Source organism: Eublepharis macularius, chromosome 18, assembly GCF_028583425.1.
Source record: "Eublepharis macularius isolate TG4126 chromosome 18, MPM_Emac_v1.0, whole genome shotgun sequence".
Taxonomy (NCBI): Eukaryota; Metazoa; Chordata; class Lepidosauria; order Squamata; family Eublepharidae; genus Eublepharis; species Eublepharis macularius.
This window is the reverse complement of record NC_072807.1, coordinates 14,856,893-14,872,681: the sequence shown is the minus strand read 5'-3', so window position 1 is coordinate 14,872,681 and position 15,789 is coordinate 14,856,893. Positions and strand designations below refer to the sequence as shown.

General features: G+C 43.3%; 1 protein-coding gene across 3 annotated transcripts in view; it reads left to right on the top strand.

Annotated features, from left to right (window-relative positions):
* The first annotated feature begins 2,121 nt into the window (after positions 1-2,121).
* Positions 2,122-15,789, top strand: part of MAP2K5 (mitogen-activated protein kinase kinase 5) — a 192,855-nt gene continuing 179,187 nt past the window's right edge. The window contains exons 1-3 of one of the 3 annotated variants that reach the window (XM_055002633.1): positions 2,122-2,520; positions 8,438-8,486; positions 13,362-13,429. In XM_055002633.1, the coding sequence (XP_054858608.1) occupies positions 2,359-2,520; positions 8,438-8,486; positions 13,362-13,429 (279 nt within the window). In that variant the 5' untranslated portion in view covers positions 2,122-2,358. The remainder of the gene's footprint in view (positions 2,521-8,437; positions 8,487-13,361; positions 13,430-15,789) is intronic. The other 2 variants (XM_055002632.1, XM_055002634.1) reach the window with 2 other exon arrangements.

The window sequence follows — 15,789 nt, the reverse complement described above, 5'->3', positions numbered from 1 at the left end:
ACCTCATACCCTACCTCAAATTTGGTTAGTCTTATAGGTGCTACTGGACTCTTGCTCTTTTCTACTAATAAAAGGACACTGGTAAAAGGAGGGTGTGTGTGTTAGGGTAACTTGCTTGGAGCCGGTGAATATCCCTTCACAATAAAACAAATCTCTACTTGGATAGCAGTTTGGGGAGGGTGTGTGCGGGGCACAGCAAGGAAAGACCAAAACTCCCTCAACCTTTTCAAACCTCTTTTTAAGAGAGGTGTCTTGTATGTCCCAAAGGAGAGAGCCACGGGTGGCCCTCGTTAGCTGAGTGCATATCTATTCACTCTCTCTGCAAGATGTAGTCAGATAGCAAGGAACCTATCTCTATCTCTCTTCTTCACTATCAAATATGTATTTCCTCAAATAAACTTCTTTGCCTCTTTAATCAGCACAGCGTAATTTCTCTGCTCTGTTTGCACTCAGCTAACACTCATAAGGGCGATTTGCTAAGAGCGACCCTAATATTCCGATTGATGTATCATCAAATAATTCAAGGTATTGGTTATCACATACAAAGCTCTTCACAGCTTTGGCCCAGCATATGCCTCCCTCCCTATGTTCCTCCACAGCACCTTCGCTCATCTGCACATGGTCTCCTGCAGGTGCCACCCTGCACATGGGTGAAATCAGCCTGGACACAGGCTTTCTCTGTGGTGACCCCTACCCTGTGGAACGGCCTGCCTGAGGTCAGGAGAACCGCCACTCTCCTAGCTTTCCACAAACGATGCAAAACCGCATTATTCAAAAAGGCGTTTGTAAGGAGGGGCTCTCAGATGCTCCACTAATGAGTTAAGGACCATCAACTTCACCACTATGTTGCCTTACGCACTATCTGTTGTTTTAAATATGTGCTTCTATGAGCTACCTGTGCTTCCATGTTGTCTAACGTCAGTCTTAAAATTGCTTATGTTCTGTTTCAGCATTTCTCCAACTTTGTATTGGATTCTTGCTAATGTTATGTCTTTGTAAAATTGTGTTTATTTACCCTATGGCATTGTTTATGGAAATGTCCTTGAAACGGACAGTACTGGTGTATTGTCGAAGGCTTTCACGGCCGGAGAACGATGGTTGTTGTGGGTTTTCCGGGCTGTATTGCCGTGGTCTTGGACAGTACTGGTTTCACAATGTGTAATCTGCCTTGAGTCTCAGTGAGAAAGGCAGACTATAAATGACATAAATAAAGAACAAACTTTCAAAGAAGGTGGCAAATTAAGAGAAAAAAACAGAATTCGAATTACTAATAAGTGGTGACCAGAAGTATTTACTAGGAAAAATCTATAAAATTCTACTGCAATACCACACAAAAACTGTATGATGAAATGGATGAAAAAATGTGCACAATAGGCCAATATCAGAATTCTGAAAAAAATGGAAAGATTTCTTTGATTACTTAGGTCAAAACTAAACTAAAGAAATCATAATATAAAGACAAAATAGAGTCCACCTTTCAAAGCAGCCATTTTCTCCAGGGGGAACTGGCCTCTGTCACCTGGATCAGTTGTAATTCCGGGAGCTCTCCAGCCACCACCTGGAGGCTAACAATCCTGAACATGGAATAGATGACTGATTAAAAATTATTGATATTAAAGTTTGGGTGTAAGCAATCAAGGAGAGGGGAAGAGAACTATTATATAAGCTATTGTAGAGGAGTTGGCCATGTTAGCCTGCTTATTTATTATTGCATGCTCATTTTTTATTAATATCCTGCTTTTCTGCCCAATTGGAACCCAAAGGAGTTCGCCGTGTTAGTCTGTAGTAGCAAAATAGTAAAGAGTCCAGTAGCCCCTTTAAGACCAACCAACTTTACTGTCGCATAAGCTTTCGAGAACCACAGCTCTCTTCGTCAGATGCTAGTTACACATTTTGAATACACTTTTCTGTTGTGGCTCCAATGTAACGTTTTGTATTTTATATAAGTTCCTATGAACTTTCTTTTAAAATAAAACTTTTATTATTATTGGGGGGGGGGAATAAGGGCGAGCTGAGGGGCGCCTCTGCGGGTGATGTCGGGTCGGGGGGCGTGAGGGGAACCCTGCCGGGTTCCAACCCCTCCTGCCTGAGGGGAGGCCTTTCCTTTCGGCCTCCCTCGCTTCCCCTCACACACAGGCGGTGGCGCCGCCTCTCCCTGCCGCCCGCCCCCTCAGCCTTTCCGGCCTCGGGGGAAGGAAAGCGGCGCCGCGACGCCCGCCTCGGCCTAGTCCCGGCTGCGGAAGGCAAGGCCGCGCCGGCCCCTCAGGCCGCCGACTCCAGCGCCCGGGCCGGGCCTTCCTCCGCCGCCATGTGAGGGGACGAGCCGCGCCTCCCTCCGGCCTGGCGACTCCTCCGGGGATGCTCCTGCTGGCCGTGGGCGACGCCGCCGCCACCGCCGGCCCCAGCCCCGCCATGGAGCCTCCCAACCCGGCGCTGGTCATCCGCATCCGCATCCCGGACGGCGGCGCCGTGGACTGGACCGTCCACCCCGCGCCCCAGCTCCTCTTCAGGGACGTGCTGGTGAGTCGGGGCGGCGCGGCGCGGCGCGGCGGGGAGCTCTCCTCGGGCCCCAGGGGCCGCGGCCTCGCCCCGGGGCCCCTCCGTGGTGTCCGTCCCCGTCCCCGCCCCACAGCAGCCTCTGGCGCTCATGTACGCAAGCAGGGTTGCCATCCTCCAGGTCGTGGCTGGAGATCTCCCGGAACCACAACCGGTCTCCAGGCCACAGAGGGTTCACCTGGAGAAAATGGCTACTTTGCGGGGTGGGCTCTATGGAATCATGTCATACCAATGTCCTTTCCCTCCCTAAACCCCACTTTCTCCAGGTTTCTCCACCCTCCAAATCTCCAGGAATTTCCTAACCTGGAGCTGGCAACCCTATACACAAGTCTGAAGTTAATAGTAATAATAGTAGTAATGATGATGATAATGATAGGGTTGCCAGCTCCAACTTGAGATCTGGGGGGTGAAACCTGGAGGAAGTGGGATTTGGGGAAGGAAAGGATCTTGGCATGGCGTAATTCCATAGAGTCCACCCACAAAAGTAGCCATTTTCTCCAGGGGAATTGATCTCTGTGGCCTGGAGACCAGTTGTAATTCCAGGAGATCTCCAGTCACTACCTGGAGGCTGGCAACCCTAGATAATGGTAATAATAACTGTGCTTATATCTCTCTCTTCTAGACAAATTAGTGCCTTGTGCAGAGCTGTGAACAAGTTAGTGTTATTATTAAAAAGGAGGCAAGGGGGCTTGGGGGGAATGCAGGTCACAGGCACGATTTTTAGGGTTGCATTTCTGGTGTGTTCTCTGGGCTGTGGGTTGACTCCACTTAAACAAAGGCACTCAGTTCACAAGAGGGGTAGCTGTGTTAGTCTGTCTGGAGCAGTAGAAAAGAGCAAGAGTCCAGGAGCACCTATAAGACTAACATCATTTGGGGTAGTGTGTGAGCTTTTGTGAGTCACAGCACGCTTCTTTAGATACCGCTCGAATGTGACAGTAGAAAAGAGCAAGAGTCCAGTAGCACCTATAAGACTAACAAAAGTTGTGGTAGGATATGAGCTAAAGAAGTGAGCTGTGACTCACGACAGCTCATACCCTGCCACAAATTTTGTTAGTGTTATAGGTGCTACTGGACTCTTGCTCTTTTCTACTCAGTTAAAGCTAATTCATTCAGAACAACTGTTAAGAGGCAATTCAGACATGCTGGCAGTCGCTCTGCACCCCCTGACAGTTTTTAGCTCCCCCCCCCTGTTTTAGATGATGATGATGATGATGATAATGGTATATTTATATACTGCCCTTCAGGACAACACTCACTCAGAGCAGTTTACAAAGTATATTATTATTATCCCCACAACAATCACCCTGTGAGGTGGGTGAGACTGAGAGAGCTGTGACTGACCCAAGGTCACCCAGCTGGCTTCAAGAAGAGGAGTGGGGAATCAAACCTGGCTCTCCAGATTAGAGTCCTGACACTCTTAACCACTACACTAAACTGGCTGTCTCCATGATGGGGTTTTAAACCATGGACTTCACCACTATGTTGCCTTACGCACTGTTGTTTTAAATATGTGCTTCTATGAGCTACCTGTGCTTCATGTTGTCTAATGTCAGTCTTAAAATTGCTTATGTTCCGTTTCAGCATTTCTCCAACTCTGTATTGGAGTCTTGCTAATTCTATATCTTTGTAAAATTGTGTTTATTTACCCTATGGCATTGTTTATGGAAATCTCCTTGATACTGACCGTACTAATCTCACACTGTGTAATCCGCCTTACGTCTCAGTGAGAAAGGCGGACTATAAATGACATAAATAAAATAAAATAAATAAATATGGGGCTAACTTATTTGGCATTAAAGAATCTTGGGCATCCGTCTCTCTGAGGCCCTGTCTCCTTTTCCTTCAGTGTCTGCTGCCTATAGTGGACAGGTTTTATAGATCATAATTTTAACAGTATGGCATTGCGGTGTGCCATCCTGGGCAGAGTTACTACCAAATTAAGCACAAGTTTGCACTGAGGGGTGCTTTTGGAGCTGGGTGACTGGCATGGAGGCTTTGTGCTGCCTGCTGTGATTTTAGGAGGGGTGTGTGTATGTGTGTGTGATGTGCTGTCAAGTCGCTCTGACCTATAGTGACCCAATGAAGGAAAGACCTCCAAAACATCCTATCGTTAACAGGCTTGGTCAGATCCTGCAAACTGGAGGATGTGGTGTATTGCTAAAATCAGGGGTGTAAGTAAGCTGGTATGGGCTGGTAAAGAAACAAAGGGAACAACAGTGGCTAAAGGGTTATGCTAGTAACAAATCAAAACAGCTTTTTAAACCGGACTGTGCCTTTATCAATGTAGCACCATAGGCCAAGAAGCTAGTGGATAGTGGCATCTTTTGAGCTGTATATCAAAATAGCAAAAAAGAAAAGAGACCGTCATTCTAACATTGCTCAGTGGTCCTGATGCAGCGATCAGTTTCCATGCTGGGGACAAGTTACTCTTGGAGCAGCCCTGGGCTACTCTAGAATATGAAATAATCCTTTTTGCCATAAGGAAAGACAACATCCAACTAATACCTTTTACCAAGACCAAGCAAAATAATACATGGTGCAAGCTTTTGAACTCTCCAGGTCTCTTCACTGAGCTGGCAGTTACAATGAAGAGCTCTGGAGAGCTTGGAATCTTGCACAATGTGTTGTGTTGTTTGATGGGTCTTTTAAAAGGGTAGTATATGGATTTTGCTATGGGCTAATACAGCTACCAACTCTTTTTTCCCCAAAGAAGAGATGTTCTTATCTATATGCTTGGACTTTGAATGCTAGGCCTTTTTTGCTTATATACCCCTGAGCTCCAGGTTGTGATGTTGTTTTCCTTCTTAGAATATTGCAGGCAAGCCTTGACAAATGTTATTTGGTTCTAGGAGCCATTCCAAAAATGTAGAAGCCAGGCTCAAGAATCAGGGTTTTGTGTTTTAGTGACCACATTTTAAAATTATTGCTACCACAAAACCCTAATCCTAACCTCTTCATATCTTCTTGGAATTTTAATGAAGCTATGACAAAAGTGTTGTAATATATAAATAAAAATAGCGATGCACCTGGTTGTGATAATCATAGCAAAAAGCAAGCCTCTAATTCAAGCCTGTCTTCTCCCCAGTTTATCATAATCCCATTACGGCTTGAAAAACTCCATTAACTTGAATCTTGGAGTCAGTATAAGAATATAAATATGGCACTGCCGATCCAAACTATCAGTTCTTCTAGTCCATATCCTGTACCTCACAGGGCCCAACAATAAGACATAGAGGCCAAGGGCTTCCACTTGATGCTGCCTCCTGGCACTGGCATAATATAGAAAGCAACTGGTTAATAAATGAATTCATCCGCCACCATGGAAAAGTATACCTTTAAGTTTCCAAATAAACGAGCAATGATTAGAACTTCATGCTCATTTATTTTATGTCATACAACAAAACATTCTGATGCAAAATGATAAATAAGCTTTCTGCTTAGACTGAGAAGTGCTAAGAGACATTACATTGCTGAAAATACTGGACAGCACAATAACATTTTTAGCTGCCGTGATGACTTGGCACCTGGGATTTGTCGAGCCCTGGGGTACTGCATCGTTGGCATGATATTTAGGGGATTGTTAATGGTGGGTTGGTGGTAGAAAGTGCTGTCAAGTTATAGCTGACTTATGGCGACCCCTGCTGGGGTTTTCAAGGCAAGAGACTAACAGAGGTGGTTTGCCATTGCCTGTCTCTGCAAACCTGGTTGTAGGTCTCCAATTTAGTTACTAACCAAGGCCAACCCTGCTTAGCTTCCGAGATCTGACGAAATTGGGCTTGTGATTAGCAATGTTTTAATGCTCTTTCACTATGCTTTTGTACTTGTAGTGACAACAGCAAAGTGCTGGTAAAAAGGATAGATTTCTGCCCGCATGTGTGCACACTGTTTCAGTGTATGTTTAGAAGGCTTAATAGTACAGTGTAGATCTGGGCTGCTTCTCCAACAGAGATCTTTAAATAAAATCTTTGCCAACTCACATTAGTTTAACATGAATTTTAAGAGCACCCAATTTCCCCAGGGAAAATGACATCGGATCGACAGTATCTGACAGCTTCCGTAGCAAATACTGGCATGGATTTTGTAAAAGGGGCGATAGAATATGAGTTCGTTAAAAAGAAATTAGGAAAAGAAAATGTATAAAAATGTGTCAAATAAATGTTGGAAATGTGGGAAACATACAGGGACATTTTTTCATATGTGGTGGTCCTGTAAAGAGGTGCGTAAGTATTGGATAATGGTGCATGCCTTGATACAAACTGTGTTACAAATTTCAATTGCTCTCAAACCAGAGAGTTTTTTGTTAAATTGTATGTCGGACATAAATAAAGAACAGATGCATTTCACTATTCACGTAACTGCAGCTAGAATTTTACTTGCGTCCTACTGGAAACGACAAGCAATACCTAAACAGGAGGAACTAATAGAGAAGATAATGGAAACTGCAGAAATGGACAAATTAACTTCCATATTGAATGGACAAGTAGAAGAGGACTTTTTTACACCTTGGAAGCCCTTTTACGCATTTGTTAAATAATAAATGTACAGAATAGAATCCAACAAGATGGCAATAATGTATGAAACAGCTGGACTTACAGTTATAATTGTAGTGAGATTATTTAGAAGACTTGGAGAGCTATAATGTTGGTATAAGCAAGCATACTGAGATTGTACTGAAAACCTTTTTGCTCCTTTTATCTTATATCTATCTACTTTTCTTTTTTATTTGGAAAAATAAAAAATATATATTAAAATAAAAAGAAACTAGGGAGGTAGATCTATGTGTATTCATATTTCAATTTCCCTTTCGGTTACTGCTGGCTATGTCCCTATTCCTTCCTGACAAGCAGCAGCGTCAACATTGCAATGCTACTGAAAGGTGTTATATTTGGTGGGATACGTGAAAGAGACAGTACTGATAGTTCCGGAGTAGAGAAACAGTGGGATAATCATACTCTCTTCCAAGACAGTATCCTCAATACTTTTTTGCTGGCTGTGTAATTGGGAATAAGGAATAGTTACTTCTAATCTCAGAATGGGATGGGGCAAAGTAAAAGGTGACCCACCACAAGTACACAAGAAGTGAGTATGAGCAGAAAGTACATGTGTTTGGGAAGGTAGGCACAGTAAAAATATTACGTTATTTCTCTTCTCTCCTTGTTTATACGCAGTCTGTGCTTCAGGTTTAACAGACTACTGAAGTGGGTTGGGAAGGAAGACAAGAATATATGCGAGTTAGCAAAAAGAGAGCCTGTGTGGCACAGTGGTTAGAGTATTGAACTGGGATTTGGGACAACTGGGTTTGAATCTCTGCTCTGCCTTGGAAGCTTAACCGGGTGACCTTGGGCCTGTCACAGTCTCTCAGCCCTAACCTACCTGACAAGGTTGTTGTTCTGAGGATAAGATGGAGGAGGAGAAAATGATGTGATAAACTGCTTTGGGTTCCAATTTGGGAGAAAAGCTACATAAAAAATGAGCATCAATAATAAATAAGCAGAATAAAGCTGCAGTCCTGCGCATGGGTTGCTTGGTACTAGAACTCAGTTGACTTCAGTGAGGTTTAAGCAGTCTAAGGGATGTGGAGTGTTGCAGCCCAGGTCAGTGAGGTGAATATACTGGGAAGGTGAAAATCCTACTAAGAGCTAGGGTCGTGTACATCAAACCAAGCATCAAACTCAGATCTTTAAATGCCTTTAGAAATCGGATCTTTTCCAAAAGAAGAAAATATTGAAACAGACTAGGTTGTGCTTTTACTTTCTGCTTTCTTAGCCGTGAGAGAAGAGACGGATAATGTGCTAGCAAAAGCAACTGCTTATGAATTATTGTGTAGAAAATCTTGAGTAAGAAACACAACTAACTGTACCTCCCAATTTTCCCCTCCCAGGATGTGATCAGTCAGGTTCTGCCTGATGCCACAACTACAGCCTTTGAATGTGAGTATGGCTTGTCTGGAGAGGGCTTCGTACTGGCATTATTTATTTTAAAAAAATGACAACCACATATTGTTTGTGTTCAGATATGTTACAGTTAAATATTTATACAGGGATGCAAGTTTAATGACAATCCCGAGCTAAGTAATATTTTATTATTTAATCACATCTTGTGAGCGCATATTTCTATAATATAGCTTTAATTACCAGCATGACCTTACAGTGCTCTTCGTATGCACTGCAATTATATTGCTCAAATTAAATGAAAAGTATAAAGTACCTGGAGGCTTTGTAGGCTGAGTTTTTAATTTTCAGATGCTTCTATTATTAAAAGCAGAAATCGGCAGCTTTTAGAAGAGTGGAATTACAAAGCACAGAGCGTTACATCAATGGTGGCAAGAGGACGATTCGCGCAATGTCATTTTCTCAAGGAAGAGCGGAAACATTCAGCCCCTCCCCCGCCACATACAAAACACCATTCTGTTAGTGGGAGAATATCTATGGGCAACTCAGACTCCCAAAAGCAAAGTCCTGATGGTAGCACTTACATAGTGTAGTGGTTAAGAGCATAAGCTATGAACTGCATTCCCAGGTGTAAACGTCATCTTCCTCATTATCATTATCAAGCTATGAATAATAATAACATTCAATTTACATACCGCTCTTCAGGACAACTTAACGCCCACTCAGAGCAGTTTACGAAGGGCGTTATTATTATCCCCATAGCATCAATCGCCCCGTGAAATGGGTAGGGCTGAGAGAACTCTGAGGGAGCTGTGACTGACCCAAGGTCACCCAGCTGTCTTCAAGCGGAGGCATGGGGAATCAAACCTGATTCGCCAAATTAAAGTCCTGTCGCTCTTAACCACTACACTAAACATAACCCTTACACCAAATTCAGTAGGCGTACTTAAGCAAGCCACTCTCTTTCTTCCCCTGCTCCATAAGGAAAGCAGTGTTGGCTTCTATTTTGTATATATATAGTTGGATTCTGTTTTGCATATATATAGTTTAAACATTATATTATTGCTATTTATTTATTTATTTCATTACATTTCTATTCTGCTCTCCCCGTGAACAGGCTCAGGGCGGATTACATCATTTAAAACATAATCACAATATAACAAAGATTCACAAATCATAAAAGCATATGAAAATATGCAAATCATAAAAGCATATGAAAATATGCAAATCATAAAAGCATATGAAAATATGCAAATTTGACTCTGTCAAGCTGGGACTGAATAGGGACTATGAATGGTTATCTCATTATCACAGGTAACTGATTTCCTTTACAGAGGCGGGGTCAGGGGGAGTCCAGTGGCACCTGGCGTGGGCTTTCGAGGACCACGGTTCTCTTTGTCAGATGCATCTGGCGGGGAGGACTGTGGTTATCGAGGGCTTGTGCTGCAGTGCTGCTGAACTCTTTTTGATTTTGCTACTACAGACTAACACGGCAAACTCCTTTGAATCTTTACACAAGCAAACTGATCCCCACACCAAAAGGAGCTGTCTGCATCTCCATATCAAAGGAGTTGTTTACATCCCCCCTCTCCTCCTTCCCCCCTTCCCCCCCCCCTCCTCCTCTATATTTGGCCAGTTTCCTTCTGCCCTCCATGCATCTGACGAAGAGAACGTGATTCTCGAAAGCTTATGCTACAATAAAATTGGTTAGTCTTAAAGGTGCTACTGGACTCTTTTTGATTTTGCTACTACAGACTAACACGGCTAACTCCTCTGGATCTAGTTTACATATAAATAATTAAAAGATATCAAGAGGGCTTCAACCACAGTATAACTTAACTTATCTTCCCTCACTAAAACAGAAATCTAAATCTAATGAAGAGGGGGATTGTTGTTGCTGGAGGGGGTTGAGACCTTTGCTGAAAGGAGACCACAGATTGAAGAATTCAGATTTGATCAAGTTAAGGTACCGCCCACTTGTGCTCTCCCACTACAGACCAAATTTTCTGGTCTGCAGCCTTCCTCCCTCGCATATCAACCTCTGCTGAACTCTGCATACCAGTTGCAGGCATTCTAATCAGAGCAGTGGCCCATATTGCTGGCACCATGGGTAGAACCTGCCTGAAAAATATGGATTTCATGGCCCGTCTCTAACATCTGCTGCTGCGTTTTCCAGTTTTTTGTCTTTAGCCTGTCATTTCGCATCGGCATGACACTGTTTCCCCTGCCATTTAAGTGGCATCAAAAATATGTCACACATATTGATGCTGCTTGCTTTCTAGGTTATCCTTTTTGTGCTGAAGGCCTGGATTTTACTGGCTTACACATCTTCTCAGCTCCTTGATAGCTTTCTCGGAGGCAGTTAATTGCCATCAACAGCCGCTGCCTCTCCTGTTTGTTTAGTTATTGCTATCTCCACTGTGTCTTCTGTGGCTCCTCTACCTGGGGCTGCCGTTCTCCCTCGCCATTGGACCTTTATGGGGCCTTTCACTGTTGTACACTGTGTTGCTACAGATAAAATGGCTAACAGCATATGGTTTGTTATTGCCCTTTTATCCAAACGCTGCCGTTTTGCGCGTACATGACACACTGCGTCTTTTGCAAAGATTGCTCCAGAAGATTTGGCTGCCATCTGCTGCCTTCTATTTGGTGTCTTGCAAGGATGTGACATTAGCAGAATCCAGGCTTTATTTCATTTTACTTCTATGTTTGCTTCCATAATGGTCTGGAAGATCACAGAAGTGCTCTAGGCAAGCAGAGGATCTCGGGAAACGTCCTTTGAACCTCTGCGTTTCATGGAATCATTGAGGGAGATTCCAGAATACTTTCTTAAAAAAATTTCCAACTAAATCTGACAGCTACAGTATCTGGTGCAGGGGGAGCAAGAAGTGTTTCCTTCCGATCAAACAGCAAATTGTGCTCACTTGAACAGACCTGGCTTCTTTTAATAGCAGCAAACCGTCTTGTCTTTTTATTGTAAATATTTGTATGGTAAGAACAGGACATTCAGCTTCACCTGAAGTTTCCAAGGCGGTCGGAGCAATCCCTGGTAGTAAGCCGCATGGAACAGACCTGAGTTATCCGTAAATGGCATAACATAAATAAATAAATAATCAACATGCCTGCTCAGGATTTCTATCTTAACTTGTGTTTAAAACTAATCTGTAGTCATGAGGTACTAACTTTTTCAGTTGCCTTGGTGAGTTTCTCAGCTATTACAAATTGTCGCCCTTGCCGTAAAATATTCTTGGAAGGCCTTTTTTTTAAATAAAGGCATCTATTTTTTATTTTCATTATCTTTCTCCCCATTGGAGTCCAATTATGCTGAGAATTTTCTTTGCCGTTGCTGTTCTAATGACCTCACCAATGTGGAATAGTTGGCAGCGTCTCAGTCTGGAATCCAGGAGACCCAGGTTCAAATCCTCACTCTGCCATGGAAGCCCACTGGGCGACCTTGGGCCATTCATTTATTCTCAGCCTGACCTACCTCACAGGGTTGTGGTGAGGATAAAAATGGAGGAGAGGAGGACAGTGTATGCCATTTGGGGTTCCCATCGGGGAGAAAAGTAAGGTATAAACGAATAGGCCAAGAATTATTCGGAAGTGAAAGGGACAGTACTGTAGAGTGACAGAATCAAGATCCAATCCATCCTCTAGGGCTTCATTCAGGCATCACAACAAACACACACCTGGGTTTTTGTACTCCTGCTCTTGTGTGGTTTGTACTCCTGCTCTTCTTTCCTTGTGTGAGAAATGTGATTGTTTGAGAAGCCTTCAGTCAAATGTTTCTAACAAATTTGACTTCTGATAGTGTGGATGCCAGTTGCAGATAGATTGTGATCCCCAAATTTATGTAGGTTTGAAATGTTGCCATTTTCCAGTTTGTCATGATGTTCAAATGCAGGAGCTTGGGTAAACTGGAGTTTCTTTCCTTTCCACAAGCTAGAGGTTAGATCCAGACTAAATTTTCTATCAGCAGAATAACTTCCCTGCCTCCTCTCTCTCACTGCAGTCTGCTGATCTCTACAAAGTGGTACTCCTGGGGAATAGGAGACCCCAAGGAAGAAAATGAGGGAAGTCTGCAGTGTAAAGGGGGAATCAGTGGAAATTGCCCATTTAATCTGGATTCAACTGGGATTAACCATAGATAAAACATCACCAATAGTTGCCTTTGCCGGCTCTCTTTCGATAACTTCAAGGAAAGAGAGATCCCAGTTTTTCTAAGTAATTTATTCCAGTGTTGAATTGTTTTGATCGTTTGTAATTTCTCCCTAATGTTTTGTGCTGCATCTAACCTCCTATAGTGATAGCATCTATTGGAGACACTAATGGCTGCATTACGACCCTTGAATTGTACAGCTTTTTATTGCTGTCTAAGAATTCATTTGAATTCAAGTGCTGGGATGCACTTCAGGAGGAGGCTTTTGCCCTGTTCTCTCTCCCCATTCAGTGGGACAGAAATTTGATGTTGATGCTCATTTGAAGTAGTCAGCTCAGAACACATCTTTATCCTTCTGTCCATATTTTAGAGTCCTCCACTGTGTATTCTTTATTGCTAGGCATCCAGCTGCAGCACAGCGTTCATGTGTTAAGCTTCCATCCTCTCTGTAAAATAGTAGAGTCCAGTAGCACCTTTAAGACTAACCAACTTTATTGTAGCATAAGCTTTCGAGAGCCACAGCTCTCTTCGTCAGATGCATGCATGCATCTGACAAAGAGAGCTGTGGTTTTCAAAAGCTTATGCTATAATAAAGTTGGTTAGTCTTAAAGGCGCTACAGGGCTCTTTACTATTTTGCTGCTACTGACTAACATGGTTAACTCCTCTGGATCCATTCTCTCTGTAGGTATTCTTTGTTTTTTTCCTCCCCTAAATTAAAAACTTTAAATATGCCCTCCCCCCCTCTTTCTTTCAGATGAAGATGAGGATGGCGATCGGATTACTGTTCGAAGTGATGAAGAAATGAAAGCCATGCTGTCCTATGTAGGTAGAGCCTATGCCAAATTGGATTAAGAGTCACCAGCAAACTTCTGCTTGGATCTGAATGGGAGATGTGCAGAATATATACTCTTTATTCCATGTGGCTTCCACAGAAATGTGTGGGGGTCTATCAATCAGGGTTTTTCTCTTCTCTTTATGGTAACATCCAGTTGGTGAAAAGTAGGCCTCAGGACTTGTAGTCCCCCGTCCCTCCCGATATGAGTTGAAAGTGTGGTAGGAATGTTGCATAAAAGTTTGAAACGTGCCCTCTTTTTTTAAAAGTGTGTACACTTACAGATCATATCATATGAACATTAAGAGTAATGCATTCTAATCTCTTTTGCATTGGATATAGGCAAGCTAAATGGACTATCAATTTCTTGAATTTTTTTATGCAGTACTTAAAGTAACGGCTCATTAAAAATGAACCCCTCGGCTCTAAAAAAAAATTAAAAAAACAAAGCAAAACCTGCTTTTATCAGAGGCTTTTCACCCCTCCTCTCAGAAGAGTTATATTTTCGCTGCAGGCTCAGCGTGGTAGGAAAATTTAAAGATGTGTTGTCTTTTTTTAATAACTATAAAAATACAAAAACAAGGCTACTTATTGAATCACAATGACTTGTATATAACTTTATAAATGACTTGGCCTTTGCATTTTATAAATGAATGCCGGGGTGGCCGTTAACACCGACTTCCAGCAAAATAGCGTAACGTAATATTCGGTGCCGGTCTTTTCTGTATTTTCTTTGGGAGAGAGAATGGTGGATGGTTATTCTTGAAAGCAGGTCTGAGTTTTTTATTAAGTTCCGTCGGCTCGATCGTCTTCTTTCGGAAGCATTGACACATGCATCCCCGTTTGCTGTTTAAAGCTGCTTCCATCAGCTTTGCATCTCTTTCACGAAACCGCCTCTGCCTTTGCAGTAAATGGGGAAGTGTATGCACATAGAAACTCTGTACCGGGCAGTGGACACAACTCTGCAGATAGTTCAGTGCCTGCAGGACGGCTTTGGAGGGGGGTTCCTCAGGTGCTGCCAGCGCTTTCGTGCTGCGTTGCAAGTTGTTACTGAAAACAAGGGAAATAGGGTGGGGAGCGGCCCTGGCTCAGTTGTGGAGCATGTGCTTTGCATGGCTGAGGTCCCATATTGGACAGCCAGCGTAGGGTAGTGTGGGGACACAACTGCGGATATCTGGGTTTGAGTCCCCACTCTGCCAGGAAGCTCACTGCGTGACTTTGGGCCAGTTACGCACTCTCAGCCTCACATAAGAACGTAAGAGGAGCCCAGCTGGATCAGACTAATGTTCCATCCTGTCCAGCATCCTGTTTCACGCAGCAGCCAGCCAGTTGCCCTGGAGGGCCAACGGCACAGAGGCAAAGGCCTTCCCCTGATAGTGCCTCCTACCGTTGGTTTTCACAGGTTTACTGCCTCTGAATATGGAAGGTCCTTTTGCTCACTGTGGCTAGTAGCCCTTGATGGATCCCTTCTCCTTGAATATGCCTACCCCTTGCTCACAGGCTTGGAGAGAGCATAGAATGGAGGAGGGAAGAGCCACGTATGTTTCCATGAGTTCCTTGGAGAAAGGGCAGGATAGAAATGTGCTCAGTTCAATCAAACCGCGGAGGACAGATAAAACTGAGGATCCCATCAAGCACTGGGCGGTCCACAGGCACAGGCCGTTTTCACACTACTAACCTGCTTCTGTAACGTTGCGAAACATCATGCGAAAAACGCAGAAGAGAGCGTCTTCTTGCGAGTGTTTTGCGCGATGTCGCACAAAACACTCGCGATGTTGCACAAAACTCTCGTGAGAAGACGCTCTCTTCCGCGTTTTTCGCGCGATGTTTCGCAACGTTACGGAAGCAGGTTAGTAGTGTCAAAACGGCCACCGTATGTGGCTGTATTCCACATAGTGGGCCGCATATTGTTCAGGCCTGAACTACGTAATGGAAAAGGCACCTGATAAGGGAACATCCCGTGGGCAGTTTGAGAGACTGCTCTGATAATGAGTGTCGGGCATTTTTCTGGAGTGTTTGCAGGGCTGAGTTAAATATTTCCAAGAATATTGCTGTGCAAACGTCTAGAAATAAAAATTGAGAGTTTTTTTTTAAGCTGAAAAATAAATTATATAATAGAGATTAACTCTGGCAGAGGCTTTTGTGGGTCAGGAAAAAATGCTTAGTTTTTCGTCTGACCTTCGTACCTTTGGAGGTTATTTGTTTCAAAATTTTGCCACAAGCTGTTTTGAAAGTCTCATCGTAATAAATGTGCTTTGCTAGGACACACAGTTTTTTTTTAAAATTACTCATTTAAGGAATCTTGTAGGAAGATAATCAAAATGAATTTCTGATTGTGCCTGGTGGTTAA